Genomic DNA, 26882 nt, shown 5'->3' on the forward strand with positions numbered 1-26882 from the left:
ATGAGCACCTACTGTAGACAGTCCATGGGAGCCAGAATTGTTGGTTGGTAGGGGATCAAATGCTAATTTAATTTATCACATTTTTATCATGTGTTTTTTTTCTGGATATTTGCTTAAAATTCTATGATAAAAATTATAGAGGACAAACTTACAAAATTGCAGGGAATCAAAATAATTTCCCCAGCTGTATGGTTGTTTACCTGTATTGGTGTATTTTCTCGGAAGTTTCCCCCTTTGCACTTTGTTGTATATTCAGGTTGCCTATAGATATTTAATTGAAACCTTATAACTGTTTTTTTTTTACCCACAGATACACCTTGTTGCCCACTGGTGTGCTGCAGATAACTGCCCTTCAAGGTGAAGATGGGGGAACATTCCGCTGTGTGGCCAAAAATGCCGCTGGCAATAAATACAGCCCCGAGGCCATGCTGACTGTGACAGGTATGAGAACCTACACTTCCTGTACATCTATTTGAAGACCGTATTTTGTAGACATGTGCACTTCCGAAAAATGTGTTCCTTTTCATTTTCGTTTCATTTGTTTGTTTTTTTCCCCCCCGTTTTTCGGGTCATTCATTATGATCAAAATGAGTATATTAGCAAATCGTAAATTCGTAAATTCGAAAATGCCAAAACATGGAAATTTGAGAATTCGTAAATTCGCAAATTCAAAAATCTGAAAATTCAAAAGAACGAAAAGCCAAAATAATAACTAACTAGCTAATATTAACTAACTATTAAATTCTAGGTATTGAAATTTCCTTTCAAATTTGGCTGTTAGTCAACCTAACGAATACGAATTTATCCAGTTTACGAATTATCCGAAATAACGAATGCCGCATCTAAACAAATGGAACAGAACAAATTAATAATAAAAAATAATGATAATAAAACATTTTTATTATTTTTATTGTTATTTATTATTAATTAGTTACATTCCATTCGTTTTTTTTGGATAATGGGGTGTGCAGTACCGCATTTGGCCAGAGGTGCGGGGGAGACGGTGACACTCGGAACGGTTTGGAGCCGCTCGGAAATACTCGGAATCACGCGGAAATACTCGGAAACACTCGGGAATACTCTGAATCACTCAGAAATACTCTTTTCCCGAGTGTTTCTGAGGGTTTCCGAGTTCAGCCGAGCTGTCCCTGAGTATTTCCAAGGCTCTCTGGCGCCCCCATCCTCTGGCCACATGCGGTATTGCATGCAATAGAAGTCAATGCGGAACAAATTATCTTAATTTCCATTGACTTCTATGGGGAAACTCGCTTTAATATGCAAGTGCTTTGGATTACAAGCATTCTCCTGGAACGGATTATGCTTGTAATCCAAGGTTCCACTGTAAATAATAATAATAATAAAATTGTTATTATAATTTATTGTTGTTATTATTATGAATTAGTTACGTTCAATACGTTTAGATGCGGCATTCGTTATTTCGGATAATTCATAACTTCGGATAAATTCGTATTCGTTGCGTTCACTAACAGCTACATTTGAAAGGGGAAATAAAATACCTATAATGTAATAGTAATAGTTAAGTTAATATTTCAGATTTTCGAATTTTTGGTTATTCAAATTTTCTTATTTTCATTCTTTTGAATTTTCTTTCTTTTTTTTGGTATTTAAAATTTTTGGATTTTTGAATTTACGAACTTGCGAAATTTCAAATATTCAAATTTATGAATTTTTGAATATTCAAATTTACGAATATTCTAATAAATTCAGCAGACGAGTTTTCTTTAATTTGGATATTTCCCAATTACCTAATTTGTTAAAATTTGTTAACAAAAAATTATTTTGGAACTAAACTAATTGCACGTGTCTTATATTTTTTCCATGAATGTGGAACAATTGTTGTATTGCTTTTATCTCCTGCAGGTCCTCACTACACTGGATACAAGGATCCGATGATCCTAGCTGGTCCTGAGAACCTGACTAAGACTGTTCATCAGACAGCGATTCTCGAGTGTATGGCTACTGGAAATCCTCGGCCAATTGTGTCCTGGAGCCGTCTTGGTGAGTTATGGAATTCAATGAAAAATATGGAATAATTGGACCATAAGCTACTAGAGATACAGTCATGTCTGATTTTTTCTGGTGTGCTATGGGTGCTACCTGCTGGACCTGAAGGGTCAGTACACTTAATAGACATGTGCACTGACAAAAAATCTGTGCGTTTTCATTTCATTCTTTTTATTTTGCTTTTTTTGGAAATTAGGAATGCAGAAATTCAGAAATCAGATTTTCGAATTTCTGCATTTTTGGATTTTTGGATTTTCGCATTTCTGGATTTTTGCATTTCTATTTTTTGTGCATTTCCGGATTCCAAATTTTTTGAATTTTCCGATTTTCGAATTTTCAAATTTCGGAAATGCCGGAATTTCGGACATTTCGGAAATTGAAAATTTCGGAGATTTCAGAAATAACAAATTTGTCAAAATTCGGTAAAAAACTAATTCGGAACTAAACTAACTGCACATGTCTAAGCCGTTGTACACATGATCGGAGATTCCAACGGAATGTGTCCGATTGGAGCGTTTTGTCGGATATTCCGACTGTGTGTGGTCTGCATCGGACTGTTTCCGTTGGAATATCCGTCGGACCAAATTTTCCAACTTGCCGGAAATATTTCCCGACAAAATGCTCCGATCGCACATACTCCGATCATGTGTAGAGAATTCCGATCGGACAAAGTGCCACGCATGCTCAGATCAAATTCCTACATCAAAGCTTTTGGCTACTAGCCTGAACGTAGTCCCGTCGTAACGAAATAACGTCATCACGTTCTGAACGATCGGATTTTCCAACAACTTCGTCCGACCGTGTGTATACAACAGTTTCGGACAAAATCCGTCGGACAAAATCCGACGGATTTGGTTGTCGGAATCTCCGACCGTGTGTACAAGGGCTAACACTTAAAGTGGTTGTAAACCTTCAGAAACAAAACATGAACAAAGCACATCCCTCTATAGTGTGTGGCTCTGCTATCTGCATCATGCATTGCCCCTCTCCAACACACAGCAGGTGATTGAGAGCCTCAACCGTGTATGTTTCTCTTTGAGACTATGTAAAGGGGAGGGGTGGGGGGTCTATTGCCTCCACTCAGGTCTCAGATTACACCCAGCTTTATGCTGTGCAGTGGATGATATTTGAATCCCGCCCCCTGCCTTCTGGAGCTAAGGAATGCTGTGAAAAATGTGTGCTTTAGGAAGATGTAGAGGACAGAGAGCTGCAGATATACAGGTACAACTTATATAGGATAGTTTGTTTCATCACTGTGCATCACCTGAGGCTAATCACTTCAGTAGGAATCCGCAAGGGTTTTCATAATAAAGTAATATTTTGTAGAAATGTGCAATTCATTTAGTTCCAAACTAGTTTTTTAATAAATTTTGACAAATTTGTTAATTTACGAATTTTCTAATTTACGAATTTTCTAAAATTCTAAATTTTGGAAATTCCGAAATTCTAAATTTCAGAAATTGGAAAAAATGCTAAATTTCAGAAATTCGAAATTTTCGGAAATTGGATAACTCTAAAATTCAGAAAATCTAAATTTCAGAAATTTGATATTTCGAACTTCAGAAATTTGATATTTTGAAATTCGGAAATTTGAAATTTCGAAATTTCAGAAATTCAGAAGCTCGGTATTTCGGAAATTCGAAATTATAAAATTTGGAAATTTGGAAATTTGAAAACCCAAAAATAAGAACGAAAATCTGAACATTCAAAAGAATGAAAATCTGAAGATTCGAAAACCCGAAAATCTGAAATAACTAACTAATAAAAAATATTAAATTATAGATATTGGAATTTCCTTTCAAATTTGGCTGTTAGTGAATGTAACAGGTACGAATTTATCTGAAGTTACGTATTATCTGAAATAACGAATGCCATATCTAAACAAATGGAACGTAATGATCTAATAATAATAAATAATAATGTTAATAATAAAACCTTTTTATTATTATTATTTATTATTAATTTATTCCATTCCATTTGTTTAGATGCGGCATTCGTTATTTTGGATAATTCGTAACTTCAGATAAATTTGTATTTGTTACGTTTACAAACAGCCAAATTTGAAAGGAAATTCCAATACCTATAATTTAATAGTTATTATTTCAAATTTTACGGATTTTCTTTTTTTTCAGATTTTCACATTTTCGGATTTTTGAATTTCTGAATTCCGAAAATCCCCAAATTTTCGAAATTTGGAATTTGAAAATTCTGAAATTTGGAAGTTGGAAAATTCGGAAATTCCAAATTCAAAAATTCCAAATTTAGAAATTTGAAGATTCAGAAATGTGAAAATCCAAATTTTCAGATTTCCCATTTTTTGAATTTCCGAAAAAAGCAAAAAAAAAAAACCGAATGAAACGAAAACAAACACATTTTTCGAATTTGGAATTTCCGAATTTTCCAACTTCCAAATTTCAGAATTTTCAAATTCCAAATTTCGAAAATTTGGGGATTTTCGGAATTCAGAAATTCATGTCTAATATTTTGTACCTATTGACGCTGATTTACTAAAGGCAGACAGGCTTTTCACATTGCAAGAGAATTCACACTTTGCAAGGGAATTTTACCCAGAGCTTAGTAAATGAGGGGAAGCTCTGCTGATTTCCATCATCCAATCATGTGCAAGTAAAACTGCTGTTTTTTTTTTCCTTCTACATGAAAGTAAAATTTGATGACACTAAGCTCTGGAGCAAATTCCAGTGCAAAGCGAGCAGCCTGTTTGCCTTTAGTAAATGAACCCCCATTGTTGGCGTCGGGGATCTGATTGACCCGCATACCTTGTTTCTCTCTCCCATTGGGGTGGATGTACTAATGGCAAGTAGGCCTTTCCCTTTGCAGGGGAACTTTTACTTTTCATGCGAAATATTCTTTGAGCGAATGTGGTGAAAATTCACTTTTCAAAGAATTCAAGGAAAATGCACATGATTGGATGATGGAGATGGAAGTCAGCAGAACTTTATCGTGTTTACCAAGCTAAGGGAAAATTCGCCTGCTCTGCTCCTGCTCACCATGGAGCTATGGGCGTTTCTCTGTCCCATTTTGGTTGATTTACTAATGGCAAATTGTCTGTTCACTTTGCAAGGGAATTTTCACTTTTTTGGGGGGAATTTTCTACTAGCTTAGTGAATGTGGTGAACATTTACTTTGCAAAGAATACTCAATCACATGCAGGGAAAATGCACACAATTGGATGATGGAAGTCAGCAGAGTATGACCTCATTTTACAAGCTAAGGGAAAATTCCCTTGCAAAAATTAACAGCCTATTTGCCTTTAGTAAATCAATCCCATTGCTTAAAATGAAGGAGGCTGAGCTACCTGCTCCGTTGGTGTTGATTTGCTAAATGCACACAGACTGTTCACTTTGTAGCGGTATTTTCATTTGCAGGGGAATTTTCTCTTAGCTCAGTGAGTATCACGTAAATTCACTTTGTAAAGAATACCCAATCCCAGGCAAGTGAGATGGAAGTCAGCAGAGCTCTGCCTCATTTATCAAGCTAAGAGAAATGTGGTGAAAATTCACTTTTCAAAGAATACCCAGTTACCCCGTTTCCCCTAAAATAAGACCTAGCATGAGTGTCGGTGATGGCTGCAATATAAGCCCTACCCCCCAAATAAACCCCACCCTCTTTCCCCAAAAATAAGCCCTACCCTGAGAATAAGACATAGAAGGACTTTAACTAGGGCTTATTTGGGGGGTAGGGCTTATATTGCAGCCATCGTCGACAATCACGCTAGGTCTTATTTTAGGGGAAACAGGGTACATTCAGGGAAAATGCACATGATTGGATGATGGAGATGGAAGTCAGCAAAACTTTATCTCGTTTATCAAGCTAAGTGAAAATTCCTTTGCAAGGTGAACAGCCTTTTTGCCTTTAGTAAATCAACCCCATTGCTGGGGTGGTGAAGGGCGGGTGTGGGGGCGGAATCATCTGCTCTGCTCCTGTTCACCTTGGAGCTTGATTTACTAAAGGAAAATAGGCTGCTCACTTTACAAGGGAATTTTAACTTTACAGGGGAATTTTCACTTAGCTCAGTGAAATGTGGGGAAATTCACTTTGCAAAGAATACCTAATGATGTTGAAGGAAAATGCGCATAATTGGATGGTGGAAATCAGCAGAGCTTCACCTCATTTACTAAGCTGTGGGAAATTTTCTTTGCAAAGTGAGCAGCCTATTTGCCTTTAGTAAATCAACCACCCTAGTATCTCATTCCTATTCAATAGACATGTGCAATTCGTTCCGTTCCAAATTCGTGTTTTTAATGAATTTCTTTAAATTGGTAAATTAGAAAAAATTGGTAAATTAGAAAAAAAACATAAATGTGAACAAAATTTGTAAATTCGAAAAAAAAAAATTGTCAATTTGGAAAAATTTGTAAATTTGAAAATGCAAAAATCTGAAAACCTAAAAATGTGAAAATCTGAAATAACTAACTAATTAATAATATCTATTACTAACTATTAAATTCTAGGTATTGGAATTTCCTTTCAAATATGGCTGTTGGTGAATGTAAAGAATACGAATTTATCCGAAGTCACAAATTATACGAAATTAACAATTGCCGCATCTAAACAAATGGAACGGAAATAATTAATGATAAATAATACTAATAATAAAAAAAATATTATTATTATTGTTATTTATTAATATTAATTTGTTCCATTCCATTTGTTTAGATGCGGCAATTGTTAATTTAGTATAATTCGTAACTTCGGATAAATTCGTATTCGTTACATTCACTAACAGCCAAATTTGAAAGGAAATTCCAATACCTAGAATTTAAAAGTTAGTCATAGTTATTATTAGTTAGTTATTTCAGATTTTAGAATTTTAAAATTTACAAATTTTTTAGAATTCTCAAACTTACACATTGTGGTCATAATGAATGACCCGAAAATTGGAAAAAAAAACGAACACATTTTTCGGCAGTGCAGTGGAATGGAACAAATGAATAAATAAATATTTCCAATACCTATAATTTAATAGTTAGCAATAGTTATTATTAGTTAGTTATTTTTTCAGATTTTAGAATTTTCAGTTTTTAGAATTTTGAATTTACAATTTTTTTTAGAATATTCAAAATTATGAATTGCAATCATAACGAATGACCCGAAAATTGGAAAAAAAAAACAAACATATTTTTCGGCAGTGCAATGGAATGGAACAAATTAATAAATAAATATTTCCAATACCTATAATTTAATAGTTAGCAATAGTTATTATTAGTTAGTTATTATTTCAGATTTTAGAATTTTCAGATTTTAGAATTTCAAATTTTACAATTTTTTTTAGAATATTCAAAATTATGAATTGCAATCATAACAAATGACCCAAAAATTGGAAAAAAAAAAAACGAACACATTTTTCGGCAGTGCAATGGAATGGAACAAATTAATAAATAAATATTTCCAATACCTATAATTTAATAGTTAGCAATAGTTATTATTAGTTAGTTATTATTTCAGATTTTAGAATTTTCAGATTTTAGAATTTTGAATTTACTATTTTTTTCGAATATTCTAAATTATGATTTGCAATCATAACGAATGACCTGAAAAACAAACAAAAAAAAACAAAATCGAATGAAACAAAATTGAACAAATTTTTCACCCATAACATCACTGCAGGAGGGTGCTACTGAGCCTCCTGGTGGCAGACTAGCTAACTGAACCTGTGACAAATAAATAAATAAGTGCAGCGCTAAGTGATAAAACAATAGTGAAAAGAAAAATTTACATAAATAATAATATATCAAGAAATATGCTGGATTAATAGCACAAACTCTGCTTAAATATAATAGATTTGCACACTAGAATTAAGCATATATAATAAACATAAAAAAAATATATATATTATTTAAAGTGGCTAAAAATATCTGGTGAAAAAATGCTAAAAGTGAAAACTAAGGCAGAGTCCCAAAAAGTGAAAGTATAGTGAAAATCAGTCCATAGATACAAGTCCTTAGGTGAATTGCCAACGAAGATCAGTGAGTATGAAATCCCTTTGCCAAGTGAAAAAACACCCAGGAAGTGAGCAAATATTCTCCTTACCGACTCCAAAGACCAATAGAATGGTCTCAGCAAGCCCAGGGAATTCGGTCTCCCAAAAACCTAATGCCGCAATACAGCTGATCCTAGATCGGTACCACTCAGGGAATAAAAATAATAAAAGCTCCCATTGTGTAGTATTTAAATAAAGAATTTAATAAAAATAAATAGATCGCACTTACAAGAAAGTTGCAATATAACGCAATATGAAATCATCGGTGTCCCATAACACTCTCCCTGCTCGCTGTCCTCCGCAGAGCTACACCTCCAACGAGGCAAACGTGATGACGTCAAAGCACCTCCCTACGCGGCGTTTCGTCACAAGCGGACGTCGTCTGGGGATTGGCTCCAAAGGTGTAGCTCTGCATATTTCTTGATATATTATTATTTATGTAAATTTTTCTTTTCACTATTGTTTTATCACTTAGCACTGCACTTATTTTTTTATTTGTCACTGATTTAGGGGTTTTCTTGTATTCTAAAACTCGAAGTGCTGGCTCCTCTACCGATTGATTTATTTTTATTTTTTGGACATTCATATACTTTCATTAGCGCGGCGTTTGGCCTTTGGCTGTTTTTTTATTAGCTAACTGAACCTGCCTACAAGCCTGCTGCAGTAGCCATTAGACATGTGCACTGCTGAAAAATTAGTTCGGTTTTGTTTAATTTGTTTTTTTGTTTTTTGTTTTAGTTTTTTGGGCCATTCGTTATGATTGCACTTCGTAAATTTGATAATTGGATAATTTGAAAAAAAAAAAAACCTAAAAAGTCACAAATTTGAAAATTCGTAAATTTTAAAATGTTAAAATCCGAAAATAAGAATGAAAATCCAGAAATTCAAAAAAATAGCTAACTAACTAATAATAACTAACTGTTACATTATAGGTATTGGAAATTCCTTTCAAATTTAACTGTTAGGGAATGTAACGAATACTTTTACAAAATATCCAAAAATAAAGAATGCCGCTACTAAACAAATGGAATGGAACAAATTAATAATAAATAATAATAATAATAAAACATTTTTATTATTATTTATATATTATTATTATTATTTATTATTATTAATTAGTTGCGTTCCAGTTGTTATTTTGGATAATTCATAAAAACTGATAAATTCATATTCGTTACGTTCACTAACAGCCAAATTTGAAAGGAAATTCCAATACCTAGAATTTTATAGTTAGTAATAGTTATTATTAATTAGTTAATATTACAGATTTTAAAATTTTTGGATTTTCAAATTTTCTATTTTTTTTTCTCGAATTTTCAAACTTACGAATTGCAATCATAACGAATGACCTAAAACATGATTTATTTTTTTTAACAAAAATGAACACATTTTCGGCAGTGCACATGTCTACCAATGAGCTCGCAAGGCTCTCTTTCCGTGTGTGTTCTGTCATTCTGCCCGTTTCTTTAGACAATGGCGGGTTGTTCTTTTTACTTAACGTACATTCTGGTTGCCGTAGCCGTTTACATTTGGAATAGACCCGGTCCATTCAATCGATCTAATCTCAACCAAGTCCAATCCCAGGACCTGGAGCCACCATCAATGAACGTGAATTTTGGTCTCTTTGCAGATGGCCGTCCTATTGGTGTGGAAGGGATCCAGGTATTGGGAACGGGGAATCTAATGATATCGGACCTCACCGTACATCACTCTGGAATCTACGTCTGTGCGGCCAACAAGCCGGGCACCAGGGTGCGCCGGACGGCACAGGGGAGGCTCGTAGTTCAGGGTAAGGAAACAAGGAATTCAAATTTGCTAAACTTTACAATTCTGCACCAATAGATTTCTAATATGTCAAACAGTACAAAAAAATTATGGAATAAAACAATTTATATTTTTTATTTATATTTACAATTTATTAGTAAAAAGCCTTGAGCTCCAGGCAAGTGCCTAGTCTGAAAGATGCATCCTGGGAGAATAGTAATGGCGCCAAATACACACACGTCCCGGTCCCTCTCCTATCCAGAAGCGTCCCTCTGAGCCCATTCCCAACAAACCCGGTGACATAACGCCAGGGCCAGGTGACCCTGGTAGTTCCACCACTGGTGTCAATAATTATTTTCATTTTGTTATTTTATTTTAATTCTTTTTTATCTTTTTATTTTTTATTTTTTTTACAATTGTAGTTCTTCTTATTTTTTTAAGAGCCTTGTTGGGAGGCTTTGGTGAGATATCAGGGGTCATAACGCCAGGGCCAGGTGACCCTGGTAGTTCCACCACTGGTGTCAATAGTTGTTTTCATTTTGTTATTTTATTTTAATTCTTTTTTATCTTTTTTTTATTTTTATTTTTTTACAATTTTAGTTCTTATTATTTTTTTTAAGAGCCTTGTTGGGAGGCTTTGGTGAGATATCAGGGGTCATAACGCCAGGGCCAGGTGACCCTGGTAGTTCCACCACTGGTGTCAATAATTATTTTCATTTTGTTATTTTATTTTAATTCTTTTTTATCTTTTTATTTTTTTTACAATTGTAGTTCTTCTTATTTTTTTAAGAGCCTTGTTGGGAGGCTTTGGTGAGATATCAGGGGTCATAACGCCAGGGCCAGGTGACCCTGGTAGTTCCACCACTGGTGTCAATAGTTATTTTAATTTTGTTATTTTATTTTAATTATTTTTTATCTTTTTATTTTTTTATTTTTTTTACAATTTTAGTTCTTATTATTTTTTTAAGAGCCTTGTTGGGAGGCTTTGGTGAGATATCAGGGGTCATAACGCCAGGGCCAGGTGACCCTGGTAGTTCCACCACTGGTGTCAATAGTTGTTTTCATTTTGTTATTTTATTTTAATTCTTTTTTATCTTTTTTTTATTTTTATTTTTTTACAATTTTAGTTCTTATAATTTTTTTTAAGAGCCTTGTTGGGAGGCTTTGGTGAGATATCAGGGGTCATAACGCCAGGGCCAGGTGACCCTGGTAGTTCCACCACTGGTGTCAATAGTTATTTTCATTTTGTTATTTTATTTTAATTCTTTTTTATCTTTTTTTTTTTTTTTTTTCTTTACAATTTTAGTTCTTATTATTTTTTTTAAGAGCCCCGGTTGGGAGGCTTTGGTGAGATATCAAGGGTCATAACGCCAGGGCCAGGGGGCGCAAAGGTTTGCCACCTTTGCGACCCTGGTAGTTCCACCACTGATGTCAGTAGTTTTTTATTTTTGTTATTTTATTTTAATTCTTTTTTTTATTAAGAAAAAAAAATGTAAACGTGCCCCGCCCCGAAGAGCTTGAGCGCAGAAATGAACGCATACACGAGTATCGCCCGCAAATGAAAACGGTGGTCAAACCACACATGTGAGGTATCGCTGCGATCGGTAGAGCGAGAGCAATAATTCTAGCCCTAGACCTCCTCTGTAACTTAAAAACATGCAACCTGTAGTAATTTTTTTACACGTCGCCTATGGAGATTTTTAAGGGTAAAAGTTTGTCGCCATTCCACGAGCGGGCGCAATTTTGAAGCGTGACATGTTGGGTATCAATTTACTCAGCATAACAATTATCTTTCACAATATTAAAAAAAATTGGGCTAACTTTACTGTTGTCTTATTTTTTTATTCAAAAAAGTGTATTTTGTTTCCAAAAAAAGTGCGCTTGTAAGACCTCTGCGCAAATACGGTGTGACAGAAAGTATCGCAACGACCGCCATTTTGTTCTATAGGGTGTTAGAAGAAAAAAAAAAGTATAATGTTTGGGGGTTATAAGTAATTTTCTAGCAAAAAAAAAAACTGTTTTGAACTTTTAAACAAATGTCAGAAAGAGGCTCGGTCCTTAAGTGGTTAAACATCTCCATGGGCGACGCTTTAAATTTTTGTAACCATTAAGGGCGCAGGGGTGCCGCCACGCCCCTCCTATCCACGCGCCCAGCCCATTTCAAGAGGCTGCATGCATGGATTCCAATGGGGGGGGGGGGGGTGTTTTTTATTTCAAGCACTGATTAGAGCCAGAGGCTCCAATAGGCTTCAAGATAGAGTGCTTGGGGGGGGGGGGGGGGGGCAGAGAACGCCCTGCAATCCCACCCAGGTGTGTTTCAACGGCGAATGAATATTCACTATTATAACACTGATCCTCCTCCCGGCCAATCAGGAAACAGGTTTTGACACCCGACCCCACAATTGGCCAAATCTTCAAAATGAAAAAAAGCACTAAAATTGCCATAGGTGTGAATCCAGCCTTAGTAGGTGTCCCTCATTCCCATCTCCAAATGTTGGGAGGTATGGTAGAAGTCTATAAACCCCCCCAAAAAAAAGCAAATATAAGCATCGCTTCGCGTTTTAAATAAAGCATAGATGTGAACGCGTGTCCCATAGGAAACCATTGTTAAATGGACTGCAGTGCGTTTTTCTGCAAAAAGCACCAAAAAAACGCATTGGCGTGAACCAGGCCCGACAACTCCTGGGATGTGTGACATCATTTGCCTAGGCAAGAAACCAAGAAGTGACTGAAGAAATGTTTAAAAAAAAAAAAAAAAATTGAAAACAAGTAATTCTGATATACTTTCCTATCTAGAATATTTACAACAAAAAAAGTATTCATACCCCTTGAAATTTTCCACATTTTGTCATGTTACAACTAAAAAACTTAAATTATTATTATTATTATTATTATACAGGATTTATATAGCGCCAACAGTTTGCGCAGCTCTTTACAACATGAGGGCAGACAGTACAATTACAGTCCAAATCAATACAGGAGGGATCAGAGGGCCCTGCTCGTTAGAGGTTACATATGTATTTTATTGGGATTTTATGTGATAGACCAACACAAAGTGGCTCATAATTGTGGAGTGGAAGGAAAACGATAAATGGTTTTAATTTTTTTTATTTTTTTTTTTTAGAATTATGTGAATTTATATTCAGCGCCCCCTGACAATAGCACTGCTACTGTACAATACAGAATACTCACAATGTAAAAAACGGTTTATAGCGCAGAGTCTCTGACATAATAAAGGCCAAACAAATCCATATAAAGTGTTGCATTGTGTTACTAACATGACAGTTGGTAGGTTTTTTTTGTTTGTTTTTTTAAAGATTATTGGATGGGAAAATAGCACACATTATATACTATCTTTGTTTCAAATACCCTCTGATCTGATAATCTGCTTAAAAAAAAAATGTATACAGTATTTCCTGCTTAATAAAAAAAATAAAAAAAAATGCAAAAATAAAAAAGAGGGCAATAAAATGTATACAGTATTTCCTGCTTAATAAAAAAAATAAAAAAAAAAGCAAAAAAAAAAAAAAAAGAGGGCAATAAAATGTATACAGTATTTCCTGCTTAATAAAAAAAAAAAATGCAAAAAAATAAAAAAAAGAGGGTTCTTGCATCATTAAATATGGGGTGCATAAAGCGGGTTTAAAGTGTATTCAGACTATGGACTTACACAGTAAACTATTTATAATTTGATATATGGACATCAAACTATTTACATATTAACCACTTCAGCCCTGGAAGGTTTCACCCCCTTCATGACCAGGCCATTTTTTTTTTTCAGACACGGCACCAACGTTACTTTAACTGACAATTGCGCGGTCGTGCGACGCTGTACCCAAATAAAACGTATGTCCATTTTTTTCGCACAAATAGAGCTTTTTTTTGGTGGTATTTGATCACCTCTGTGGTTTTTATTGTTTGCGCTATAAACATAAAAAAAGAGCGACAATTTTGGGGAAAAAACATTTTTTAATTCCTGCTATAAAACATATCCAAAAAAACAAACAAAAAAAATAAAAAATTCTTAATCAATGTAGGCTAATATGTATTCTGCTACATATTTTTGGTTAAAACCATTCCAATAAGCGTATATTGATTGGTTTGTGCAAAAGTTATCGCGTCTACAAACTATGTGCTATAAACATAAAAAAGACTGACAATTTTGGAAAAAGAAAATATTTTTTTTTTACTTTCTGCTACAAATCAAATCCAAAAAAAAAAAAAATCCTTTATCAATTTAGGCCAATATGTATTCTGCTACATATTTTTGGTAAAAAAAATTCCAATAGGCGTATATTGATTGGTTTGTGCAAAAGTTATCGCGTCTACAAACTACGGGATATTTTTATGGCATTTTTATTTTTACTAGTAATGCGTTTGTTTGTTTTTTAGCGGGGCTGCGCCATTCAGACACTTTGTGGGGACCAGTGACATCATTACAGTGATCAGTGCTAAAAAAAAAAAAAAAAAGCACTGTCACTATATAAATGACACTGGCCTCGTACGCACTCGGATTGTTGGCCAACAAAGGGTCAGACTTTTGTCCGAAGGGCGTGTGCCGGGATCTTGCCTTGCATACAAAACGACACACAATTGACGGCCAACAAACACGACCGTAATGACGTACTACGTGGAATTTGAGCTCTTGAGCGCCACCCTTTGGGCACCTTCTGCTAATGTCGTGTTTGGTAAACATTGTGTTTTGTGCTTTGGACTTTTGTGTGACGGACTTGTGTACACACGAGACGGCCGACGGATGTGATAATTGGCTACCGCTGTGTCCAATCACAGCAGAGGGGAGCGGGTCGCCGGTGGCACGTGTTCCCCAGACCACGAAGAGCAAAAAAAAAAAAAAAGTGCATTGTTTCATGCAGCCGGGCCGCCCTGTCGCGGTAATTGTGTGGTGGGCAGTCCGTAAGCAGTTAACCACTTACGGACCGCCGCACGCCGATATAAGTCCTAACTTTGAAGAGGAATATCGGTGTTAGGGTAGCAGCTAGCTGTCATAACCCCGGTATCCTCTTCTTTGGCCGGCGGTCCGGTTTCAAATAAAAGTGGTCTCTGCGGCGGATTCTCCATGAGATCACTTTTATCGGCGTCGGGAGAGGGCCCCCTCCCATTGCACCCCGGTGCCCTCGTCGATTACCAGAGCCTGCGGCAGCGGCGGGTGCGATCGGATGTTGCTTCTTCCTTGGTATGGAGCTGAGTGAGGGGAAGATGGTCCCCACCCGTCTCCATGACATTGAAGGCAGAAGTGATGCAAAAACGTCACTTCTACCCATAGCTCTTAAAGGGCCATTTAAAAAAAAAAAAAAACATTTTAAATGACAATTTATTTATTTATTTTTAAATTGTATTTTAGTGTAAATATGAGATGTGAGGTGTTTTTGACCCCCCCATATCTCATATTTAAGAGGTCCTGTCATGCTTTTTTTTCTATTACAAGGGGTGTTTACATTCCTTGTAATAGGAATAAAAGTGACAGATTTTTTTTTGTTAAAAGAACAGTGAAAAAATAAAAGGTAAAATAAATTAAAAAAAAAATATATTTTTTTTAAACGCGCCCTGTCCCGCAGAGCTCGCGTGCAGAAGCGAACGCATATTAAAACGGTGTTCAAACCCCACATGTGAGGTATCGCCACGATCGGTAAAGCGAGAGCAATAATTCTAGCCCTGGCCCCCTTCTGTAACTCAAAACATGCAACCGGTAAAAGTTTGACGCCATTCCACGAGCGGGCGCAATTTTGAAGCGTGACATGTTGGGTATCAATTTACTCGGCGTAACATTATCTTTCACAATATTAAAAAAAATTGGGCTAATTTTACTGTTGTCTTATTTTTTTATTCAAAAAAGTGAATTTTTTCCAAAAAAAGTGTGCTTGTAAGACCTCTGCGCAAATACGGTGTGTAAAAAAGTATTGCAATGACCGACCATTTTATTCTCTAGGGTGATAGAAAAAAAAAACAATATAAAATGTTTGGGGGTTCTAAGTAATTTTCTAGCAAAAAAAAAAAAAAAAACAGTTTTAAACATGTAAACACCGTGTCTGAAAAAGAGGCTCGGTCCTTAAGTGGTTAACACCAATCAGTAAAAAAGCTTTAGACCTCTCTAGCTGTGTTTACTGGGAAGTTATTAATTCTGAGAGATCTTCAAAGATCACAACAAAAGCTCTATAGTCCATTTCTATTATGATTCAGGGGTCTCTAGATTTTTCAATACAGGGGGGGGGGGGGGGGCACATCCTATATTTACAAATATTCAGGGGGCCAAAAAAAAGTTTTTTTTATAAATCAATAAAAATTAAATGAATGAATACATTTTGCTTGGATCTTTTTTTAGAATCAGTATGATATGTGTCACAATAAAAGAGGAGAATCCCTCAGTAAAAGAAAGCAAAGTCTCTTCTTACATCGGAGTCCTCATTAGAGCCCCTCTTATATCAGGCTCCCCATCAGAGTCCCCATTAGAGTCCCCTCCTTACATTAGGGTCCTTATCAGAGCACCACTTATATCTGGGTTCTCATAAGAGTCCACCTTACATCAGAGTCCACCTTAGACATCCCCATCAAAACCCCCCTTCCCCATTAGAGTGCCCCCTTACATTGCAGTCCTTCTCAAAGCACCCCTTACATCAGGATCCCCATCAGAGCCTTCCTCACATCAGGGTTCCCCTTAAAACCCCACCTTACATCAGAGTCCCCCTAAGAGCACCACCCTAAATCAGGGTTCCCATAAGAGCCCTTCTTACATAAGAGTCCACCTTAGACACCCCCCCCCTTATATCAAAGTCCCCATCAGAGCCCCCCTTCCCCATTAGTGTGTCCCCTTACATTACAGTCCCTATCAGAGCACCACTTACATCAAGGTCCCCTTTAGAGTTCTCCCCACATCAGAGTTCCCCTTAAAACCCCACCTTACTCCAGTTTCCACCTTAACCATCCCCCCTTACTTCAAAGTCCCCATCAGAGTCCCACTTACATCAAAATCCCCACCAGAGACCCCCCTTACATTAGGGTCCCCAGACTCCTCATCAGAGCACCACGTATATCAAGGTATATCAGGGTTCCCATAAGCGTCCTCCTTGCATCAGAGTCCACCTAGACATCCCCTCTTATATCAAATTTCACATCAGAAGCCCCCCTTCCCTATTAGCATACCTCCTTATATTATGGGCTCTATCAGAACACCACTTACATCGGGGTCCCCATCACAGTCCTCCCCACATCAGATTTCCCCTTAAAATACCACCTTACACTGGTTTCCACCTTAGGCACCCCCCTTACATCAAAATCCCCATCAGAGACCCTCTTACATCAAAGTCCCCATCAGAGTACCCCCCCCCCCCCCCAAGAGCACCACCTAGATCAGGGTTCCCATTAGAACCCTTCTTACATAAGAAGAGTCCACCTTAGACATCCCCCCTCATATCAAAGTACCCATCAGAGCCCCCTTTCCCCATTAGTGTGTCCCCTTACATTTTAGTCCCTATCAGAGCACCACTTACATCAGGGTCCCAATCAGAGTCCTCCCCACATCAGAATTCCTCTTAAAACCCCACCTTACACTGGTTTCCACCTTAGCCATCAGAGACCCTCTTACATCAAAGTCCCCACCAGAGCCCCCCCATACATTAGGGTCCCCATCAGAGACCACTTATGTCTGGGTTCCCATGAAAGCCCCCTTATATCAGAGTCCACTTAGACACCCCCCCTTATATCAAAGTCCCCCATCAGAGCCCCCTTTCCCCATTAGCGTACCCCCTTTTATCAGGGTCCCCATCAGAACACCGCTTATATCTGGGTTCTCATAAGAGCCCCCTTACATCAGAGTCCACCTAGACATCCCCCTTATATCAAAGTCCCCATCAGAGCCCCCCTTCCCCATTAGCATACCCCTTACATCAGGGTCCCTATCAGAGTACCCCTTACATCAAGGTCCCCATCAGAGCCCTCCCCACATCAAGGTTCCCCTTAATACCCCATCTTACACCAGTTTCCACCCTAGGCATCCCCACTTGCTTACAGTATGGATGTAGGTCAGTGTAGCAGTAGGGCAGGAGCAGGTATAGATAGTATAGAATAGTATAGAAGTTCTGTCCTCCCGTTGGGGCAAGTGTAACGTCGGTTCCTGGGTCGCGATCTTAGCAACCAATGGACTTGAAGAAGGAAATGTCAGTAAAGGGTACTTGACCCTACCCATGGGGTATATCAGGGGCGGATCCAGAGTCTAGTTTCGAGAGGGGCACTGCCAGAAAAAAGGTGTTGCTTACAGAACTGTATTTAACGTATCATACAGTCCTAACCATGTGTAAAACACATTGCCGCGTACACACGAACGGAACTTCGGCCAGCAAAAGACCAATGAGAGCTTTTCATCGGAAAATGCGACCGTGTGTACGCTCCATCGGGATTTAGCTGGCCGGATTCCCACCAGCAAAAATTTGAGAGCACGTTCTCAATTTTCCCGATGGAAAACACGGAAATTCCGATCGTGTGTGTATGCAATTCCGACACGCAAAAACTCACGCATGCTCAGATTCAACTACGAGACGGAAGCTATTGGCTACTGGGTATTGAACTTCCTTTTTCTAGTCCCGTCGTACGTGTTGTACGTCACTGCGTTCTTGGCGGTCGGAGTTCGGTGTGACCGTGTGTAGGAAAGACAGTTTGAGCGGAATTCCGACGGGAAAACCATCAGAGCTTTTTCCGACGACAATTCAGATTGTGTGTACGCAGCATGACATTGTCACTGGTCCCAAAAAAGTATCAAAAGTGCCCGATCCGCCCCGCCGCAATGTTGCAGTCTCGCTAAAAACCACTGTTCGCCGCCATTACTATTTAAAAAAAAAAAATAATAAAAATGCCATAACTCTTTCCGATAGTTTGTAGACGCTATAACTGTTGCGCATACCAATCAATATACGCTTATTTATTTTTTTTTTATTTTTTTTACCAAAAATATGTAGAAGAATATATATTGTCCTAAACTGATGAAGAAACTTGTTGTTTTTTTTAAAAAAAAAAACCTTTGGAGATATTAAATAGCAAAAAGTAAAAAATATAGTATAGTATTCAAAATTCTCGTTTTTTTTTTTCCAAATAACATTTTATTATTGTTTGTATTTGTGATACAGAATAAAGAAGCACATATATATCATTACTTTCAGATAGTTACTCATGAATACTGATGCTATGCTTAAAGTGGGGTACCCCCTAAAAAAAAAAAAAAAATTTAAAGTCAGCAGCTACAAATACTGCAGCTGCTGACTTTTAATAATCGGACACTTACCTGTCCCAGGGTCCAGCGATGTGGAGGAACGAAGCCCCCCCTCGTTCCCCGCTCCGCTCGCGGCGCCGTCATTCGTACTGTGGACACCACAGCCGGGCACCCACTGCGCATGCGCGAGCGGCGCAAGACGCCGTGATAGGCCGCACAGTTACCCGGGACACGTGACAGGTCCCAGGTGACTGTGCGGCGCGAGGGGAAGTGATGTCACCAACCCGGGCAAGGAAGAAGGCAGACTACGAGGGACCCCCTAGCAACAGGTATTTAGAGGTGAGTAAAAATGTTTTTTTTTTCCAATTATTATTATTTCTTTTTTTTTAAAGAATTTTAAACAACTTTTTATTTTTTGGTGGCAACACCACTTTAAGGACACAGGGGTATATAATTATCTAGCTTTATCATTTTGGCAAATATGCATCTCTGATTCATTTAATAAACGGCAACAGTTTGTATGTGGCTGTATCAGGGGTGGACTGACAACTCATGGGGCCCCTGGGCAATAGGAGATTATGGGGCCCCCAGGCAATCAGAGATTATGGGGCCACACTGTAAATACAAACAGACACACACAGTATACAATCACACAGTATACACATACATGTACACACAGTATACACAGACATGTTTCTATTGGCTGAGAAGGTACTGGAGAGGTGGGGCAGCTATAATCTTGGGATTTTTAGACCAAAAGGATGTCGGTAAGGGACATTTCAGAGACAGATGTAAAAAAAAAACACAGATTTTTACATACTGTCCCTGGTTTTACTGAGGCTGAAAACCCTGATGGGGCCCCCTAGTGGCCCGGGGCCCTCGGGCAGTGCCCGAGTGGCCGAATGGTCAGTCCGCCCCTGGGCTGTACCCACCGAGATCAGGTAATAAAAAAAAAAAAAAAAAAAAGCTATCTCGATGTCTTCTTTACCCCCATTATTTCTCTTTCCCCCCTCCTTCCCTTCATCTAGAGTACACTTGCGACTTTGTTTATAGCGCAAAAAATAAAAATGGCAGAGGTGATCAAATACCACCAATAGAAAGATCTATTTGTGGGAAAATCGAGCAGAGGGGGGGGGGGTTTGGGGTACAGAGGTGAGCACCACAAAGTGAATATTCACACCTGTGCTGCTGTGTCGGCCAGTACATTCATTGTAATTGGCTTCCCTACCCGCAGAAACGCAGGGTAAGAAGTCACCGACCCTTTTTTTTTTTTTTTTTTTCGTGCCAAAAACACACTGCCTTTGCCAATGTGTGGGGGTACTATTAAAAATGAATGACACCCCTGGGCCTCTGCTAAAGAGCAGTGTAGTTGTGTGTGTGTCGGGAACTCGTGCAACTTTGATAATTCAGGGCTCGAGCCCTGCGGGAACGCATGGGAACGGCGTTCCTGTACTTTATCCATAGAAGGAACGCATTTCCCTTTAGCAGTACTGGCCTTTGAACAGGGGCGGGCTGAGCTGGGAGGGCAGTTTGCTGCGCTGCATTCCGGGGAGTTGTATTCCGGACCGTGCTCAAGTTCCTGGTGGCGGTGGGTGGAGACTGGAGAGAACTGAGCAGCGCAGGAGGAAACTACAACTCCCAAGTCCCACCTAGCCTCCTCTCTATGGGGCCACCGCTGCCACCTCATGGTCAATGAAGGAACAGCACCACACTGCTGACAGCTCACCACCTCGCTGATGAGTTGAGATCTCACCAGCCCCCACTCTTCCAGGAAATTACTGGGGGGGGGGGGTGAAGGGGGCAGGGGACATTACTGGGGGGAGGTGAAGGGGGCAAAGGACATTCCTGGGGGGAGTGAAGGGGACAGAGGGCATTTCTGGGGGGGGAGAGGAGTGAAGGGGACAGAGGACATTTCTGGGGGGGGGGGGGGGGTGAAGGGGACAGAGGACATTTCTGGGGGGGGGGGTGAAGGGGACAGAGGACATTTCTGGAGGGGGGGGAGTGAAGGGGACAGAGAACATTACTATGGGGGTGAGTGAAGGGGACAGAGGACATTACTGGGGGGGGGGGGGGCAGAGGACATTACTGGGGGGAGGGAGTGAAGGGGACAGAGGACATTACTGGGGAGGGCGGAGTGAAGGGGACAGAGGACATTACTGGGGAGGGGGGAGTGAAGGGGACAGAGGACATTACTGGGGAGGGGGGAGTGAAGGGGACAGAGGACATTACTGGGGAGGGGGGAGTGAAGGGGACAGAGGACATTACTGGGGGGAGGGAGTGAAGGGGACAGAGGACATTACTGGGGAGGGGGGAGTGAAGGGGACAGAGGACATTACTGGGAAGGGGGGAGTGAAGGGGACAGTGGACATTACTGGGGAGGGGGGAGTGAAGGGGACAGAGGACATTACTGGGGAGGGGGGAGTGAAGGGGACAGAGGACATTACTGGGGAGGGGGGAGTGAAGGGGACAGAGGACATTACTGGGGGGGGGAATGAAGGGGACAGTGGACTTTACTGGGGAGGGGGGAGTGAAGGGGACAGAGGATATTACTGGGGGGAGGACAGAGGATATTACTGGGGGGGTGAGTGAAGGGGGCAGAGGACATTACTGGGGAGGGGGGAGTGAAGGGGACAGAGGACATTACTGGGGAGGGGGGAGTGAAGGGGACAGAGGACATTACTGGGGAGGGGGGAGTGAAGGGGACAGAGGACATTACTGGGGGGGGGGGGAATGAAGGGGACAGTGGACTTTACTGGGGAGGGGGGAGTGAAGGGGACAGAGGATATTACTGGGGGGAGGACAGAGGATATTACTGGTGGGGTGAGTGAAGGGGGCAGAGGACATTACTGGGGAGGGGGGAGTGAAGGGGACAGAGGACATTACTGGGGGGGGAATGAAGGGGACAGTGGACTTTACTGGGGAGGGGGGAGTGAAGGGGACAGAGGATATTACTGGGGGGAGGACAGAGGATATTACTGGGGGGGTGAGTGAAGGGGGCAGAGGACATTACTGGGGAGGGGGGAGTGAAGGGGACAGAGGACATTACTGGGGAGGGGGGAGTGAAGGGGACAGAGGACATTACTGGGGAGGGGGGAGTGAAGGGGACAGAGGACATTACTGGGGGGGGGGGATGAAGGGGACAGTGGACTTTACTGGGGAGGGGGGAGTGAAGGGGACAGAGGATATTACTGGGGGGAGGACAGAGGATATTACTGGGGGGGTGAGTGAAGGGGGCAGAGGACATTACTGGGGAGGGGGGAGTGAAGGGGACAGAGGACATTACTGGGGAGGGGGGAGTGAAGGGGACAGAGGACATTACTGGGGAGGGGGGAGTGAAGGGGACAGAGGACATTACTGGGGGGGGGGGGGAATGAAGGGGACAGTGGACTTTACTGGGGAGGGGGGAGTGAAGGGGACAGAGGATATTACTGGGGGGAGGACAGAGGATATTACTGGTGGGGTGAGTGAAGGGGGCAGAGGACATTACTGGGGAGGGGGGAGTGAAGGGGACAGAGGACATTACTGGGGGGGGGGGGGGGGAATGAAGGGGACAGTGGACTTTACTGGGGAGGGGGGAGTGAAGGGGACAGAGGATATTACTGGGGGGAGGACAGAGGATATTACTGGGGGGGTGAGTGAAGGGGGCAGAGGACATTACTGGGGAGGGGGGAGTGAAGGGGACAGAGGACATTACTAGGGAGGGGGGAGTGAAGGGGACAGAGGACATTACTGGGGAGGGGGGAGTGAAGGGGACAGAGGACATTACTGGGGGGGGGAATGAAGGGGACAGTGGACTTTACTGGGGAGGGGGGAGTGAAGGGGACAGAGGACATTACTGGGGGGAGGACAGAGGACATTACGGGGGGGGAGGGAGTGAAGGGGACAGAGGATATTACTGGGGGGAGGACAGAGGATATTACTGGGGGGGTGAGTGAAGGGGGCAAAGGACATTACTGGGGAGGGGGGAGTGAAGGGGACAGAGGACATTACTGGGGGGGGGGGAATGAAGGGGACAGTGGACTTTACTGGGGAGGGGGGAGTGAAGGGGACAGAGGATATTACTGGGGGGAGGACAGAGGATATTACTGGGGGGGTGAGTGAAGGGGGCAGAGGACATTACTGGGGAGGGGGGAGTGAAGGGGACAGAGGACATTACTGGGGGGGGGGGAATGAAGGGGACAGTGGACTTTACTGGGGAGGGGGGAGTGAAGGGGACAGAGGATATTACTGGGGGGAGGACAGAGGATATTACTGGGGGGGGAATGAAGGGGACAGTGGACTTTACTGGGGAGGGGGGAGTGAAGGGGACAGAGGATATTACTGGGGGGAGGACAGAGGATATTACTGGGGGGGTGAGTGAAGGGGGCAGAGGACATTACTGGGGAGGGGGGAGTGAAGGGGACAGAGGACATTACTGGGGGGGGGGAATGAAGGGGACAGTGGACTTTACTGGGGAGGGGGGAGTGAAGGGGACAGAGGATATTACTGGGGGGAGGACAGAGGATATTACTGGGGGGGTGAGTGAAGGGGGCAGAGGACATTACTGGGGAGGGGGGCAGAGGACATTACTGGTAGGGAGGGAGTGAAGGGGACAGAGGACATTACTGGGGGGAGGACAGAGGATATTACTGGGGGGGTGAGTGAAGGGGACAGAGGACATTACTGGGGGGGGGGGGGCAGAGGACATTACTGGGTGGGAGGACGGAAGACATTACTGGTAGGGAGGGAGTGAAGGGGACAGAGGACATTACTGGGGGGAGGACAGAGGACATTACTGGTAGGGAGGGAGTGAAGGGGACAGAGGACATTACTAGGGGGGGCAGAGGACATTACTGGGGGGGGTGAAGGGGACAGAGGATATTACTGGGGGGGAGTGAAGGGGACAGAGGATATTACTGAGGGGGGGAAGGAGTGAAGGATACAGAGAACATTAGGGGGCAGAGTGAAGGGGGCAGAGTTCCCGGCATTCCCCTTTACATCAGAGTCTGCAGGATTCCCCCTTACGCTGCAAGGGGGAACTCTGCGGACCCTGATGTAAAGGCGATATACACACATTTGGTATTTTTGAGGTGGGGGGTGGGGGATCTTGTACTTTTTTTTTCCCAGGACTTGACCCCTGTTTGATATGCAGTAGGGTGAACCAACCCTTAAACTGGGGTGCCTCAAGACTGAAAATCCTTTTTTAAGGGGCTCCCTGACTGGAGAAAGGTTGAGAAACACTGGTTTAATGTTTAATCAAACAGAGCTCTTCGACAGCGGGAGCACATCCATGGATTTGGGGCTCCACGGGAAGCGTCTGGTCGGGGCTGCTTGGGAAAGAAGTTCTCAGGTGACCTTTGCTGTAGAGTGGATTGGACCCCAGCCGGCTGTCTTGGTTGACTTTGTGGTCATGGTTCAGGGAGCTCTTGAGGTTTACTATACCTGGGACCCTTGAAGTCCTGTGAGTGGTTTCTGCTATTGTCACTTGTAAGGTACTTGGTAGCTTTCTGAAAAGCATTGTGGAATGTCACAGATTCTGAAAAGGGTTGCAGCTTGGCACATAATCCCTAAGACCGCGCCGTACTGTAGAGCTCTTCTGTGAATTGAGTGCTCTTTAGAGCTCCTCTGAAGTACCCACCTGTGCTTTTCTGTTTTTTGTTTTGTTTGCTGAAATGCATTAGTACAAATCCTGCCTATCTGTCCCTATCGTAAAAGAAACACCAAACAGGAGCCCCTCTGCAGGACGCACCCAGAGCCATCACGTGCATCTGGCCATGTAAGGGGAAGGAAGGGATATGTCAATCACAAGGCACAAACATAACACTACAAGGTTAACCACTTCAACCCCCGGAAGATTTTACCCCCTTCCTGACCTGAGCACTTTTTTGCGATTCGGCACTGCGTCATTTTAACTGACAATTGCGCGGTCGTGCGACGTGGCACCCAAACAAAATTGACGTCCTTTTCCCCCCACAAATAGAGCTTTCTTTTGGTGGTATTTGATCACCCCTGCGGTTTTTATTTTTTGCGCTATAAACAAAAAAAAAGAGCGACAGTTTTGAAAAAAAAGCAATATTTTTAACTTTTTTCTATAATAAATATCCCCCAAAAATATATAAAAAAACACATTTCTTCCTCAGTTTAGGCCGATATGTATTCTTCTACATATCGCAATAAGCATATATTGATTGGTTTGCGCAAAAGTTATAGCGTCTACAAAAATAGGGCAGTGATGGCGAACCTTGGCACTCCAGATGTTTTGGAACTACATTTCCCATGATGCTCAGCTACACTGCAGAGTGCAAGAGCATCATGGGAAATGTAGTTCCAAAACATCTGGGGTGCCAAGGTTCGCCATCACTGAAATAGGGGATAGATTTATGGCATTTTTATTATAATTTTTATTAGTAATGGTGGCGATCTGCAATTTTTAATTATGGCGGACATATCGGACACTTTTGACACTATTTTGGGCCCATTGTCATTTATACAGCGATCAGTGCTGTAAAAATGCACTGATTACTGTATAAATGACACTGGCTAAGGGGCAATCAAGGGGTTAAGTGTGTCCTAGGGAGTGATTCTAACTGTGGGGGGGGGGGGGGCTACCACTGACATGACAGCGATCAATGCTCCCGAAGACAGGGAGTAGTGATCTCTGTCATGTCACAAGGCAGAACGGGGAAATGCATTGTTTACATAGACACTTCCCCGTTCTGCGGCTCCACACTGTATAATTTACATTGTCCCTTCTGTTTCTGTATATGGAAGACAACACTGTAATTATTTAACCACTTGACCACTGGGCACTTAAACCCCCTTCCTAACCAGACCAATTTTCAGCTTTCGGTGCTCTCACATTTTGAATGACAATTACTCAGTCGTGCAATACTGTACCCATATGAAATTTTTGTCCTTTTTTCACACAAATAGAGCTTTCTTCTGGTGGTATTTAATCACCACTGGGTTTTTTATTTTTTTGCTAAATAAAAGAAAAAAGACTGAAAATTCTGTAAAGAATGCATTTTTCTTTGTTTCTGTTATAAAATTTTGCAAATTAGTAATTTTTCTTCATATATTTTGGCCAAAATTTATACCGCTACATATCTTTGGTAAAAATAACTCAAATCGGTGGATATTATTTGGTCTTTGTGAAAGTTATAGAGTCCACAAGCTATGGTGCCAATCTCTGAAAATTGATCACACCTGAAGTACTGACGGCCTATCTCATTTCTTGAGACCCTAACAAGCCAGGAAAGTACAAATACCCCCCCCCCCCCCCAAATTACCTATTTTTGGAAAGTAGACATTCCAAGGTATTTAGTAAGAGGCATGGTGAGTTTTTTGAAGTTGTCATCTTTTCCCACAATTCTTTGCAATATCAAGATTTTCTTTTATTTTTTCTCTTTTTTTCACAAAATTGTTATATTAGCAGGTTATTTCTCACATACAGCATATGCATAGCACAAATTACACCCCAAAACACATTCTGCTATTACTCCTGAGTATAGAGATACCGCATGTGTGAGACTTTTACACAGTGTGACCACACACAGAGGCCCAACATGCAGGGAGCACCTTCAGACGTTCTTGGAGCATAAATTACATACTTTCTTGACTACCTCTTACACTTTTGAAGGCCCTGGAGAACCAGGACAATGGAAACGCCCCAAAAATGACCCCATTTTCTAAAGAAAACAACCCAATGTATAATCTATGAGGCATATTGAGTCTTTTGAACATGTCATTTTTTTCTAAAAGTTTTTGGAAAATGTGTAAAGAAAATTAAAACACTTTTTTTTTCCACAACGTTTCCATTTATACAATATTTCTAACACATAGCATGTACATATCAAAATAGGTTCTCCTACTCCTCCTGACTATGGCAATCCATCC

The 26882-nt window shown here is 40.8% G+C and overlaps 1 protein-coding gene across 2 annotated transcripts in view; it reads left to right on the forward strand.

Moving 5' to 3' along the window:
• The window catches only part of LOC143963450 (immunoglobulin superfamily DCC subclass member 3-like), a 319528-nt gene that overhangs the window by 171280 nt on the left and 121366 nt on the right, over positions 1-26882 (forward strand). For both annotated transcript variants that reach the window (XR_013270965.1, XM_077473082.1), the window contains exons 4-6: positions 311-441; positions 1882-2019; positions 9657-9815. Coding sequence is in view for 1 of the 2 variants with exons in the window: in XM_077473082.1 (XP_077329208.1) it covers positions 311-441; positions 1882-2019; positions 9657-9815 (428 nt within the window). In the remaining variant the exon portion in view is untranslated. The remainder of the gene's footprint in view (positions 1-310; positions 442-1881; positions 2020-9656; positions 9816-26882) is intronic.

Source organism: Lithobates pipiens, unplaced genomic scaffold, assembly GCF_037356315.1.
Source record: "Lithobates pipiens isolate NorthernLeopardFrog02 unplaced genomic scaffold, aLitPip1_a1.2 Scaffold_8, whole genome shotgun sequence".
NCBI classification, from domain to species: Eukaryota; Metazoa; Chordata; class Amphibia; order Anura; family Ranidae; genus Lithobates; species Lithobates pipiens.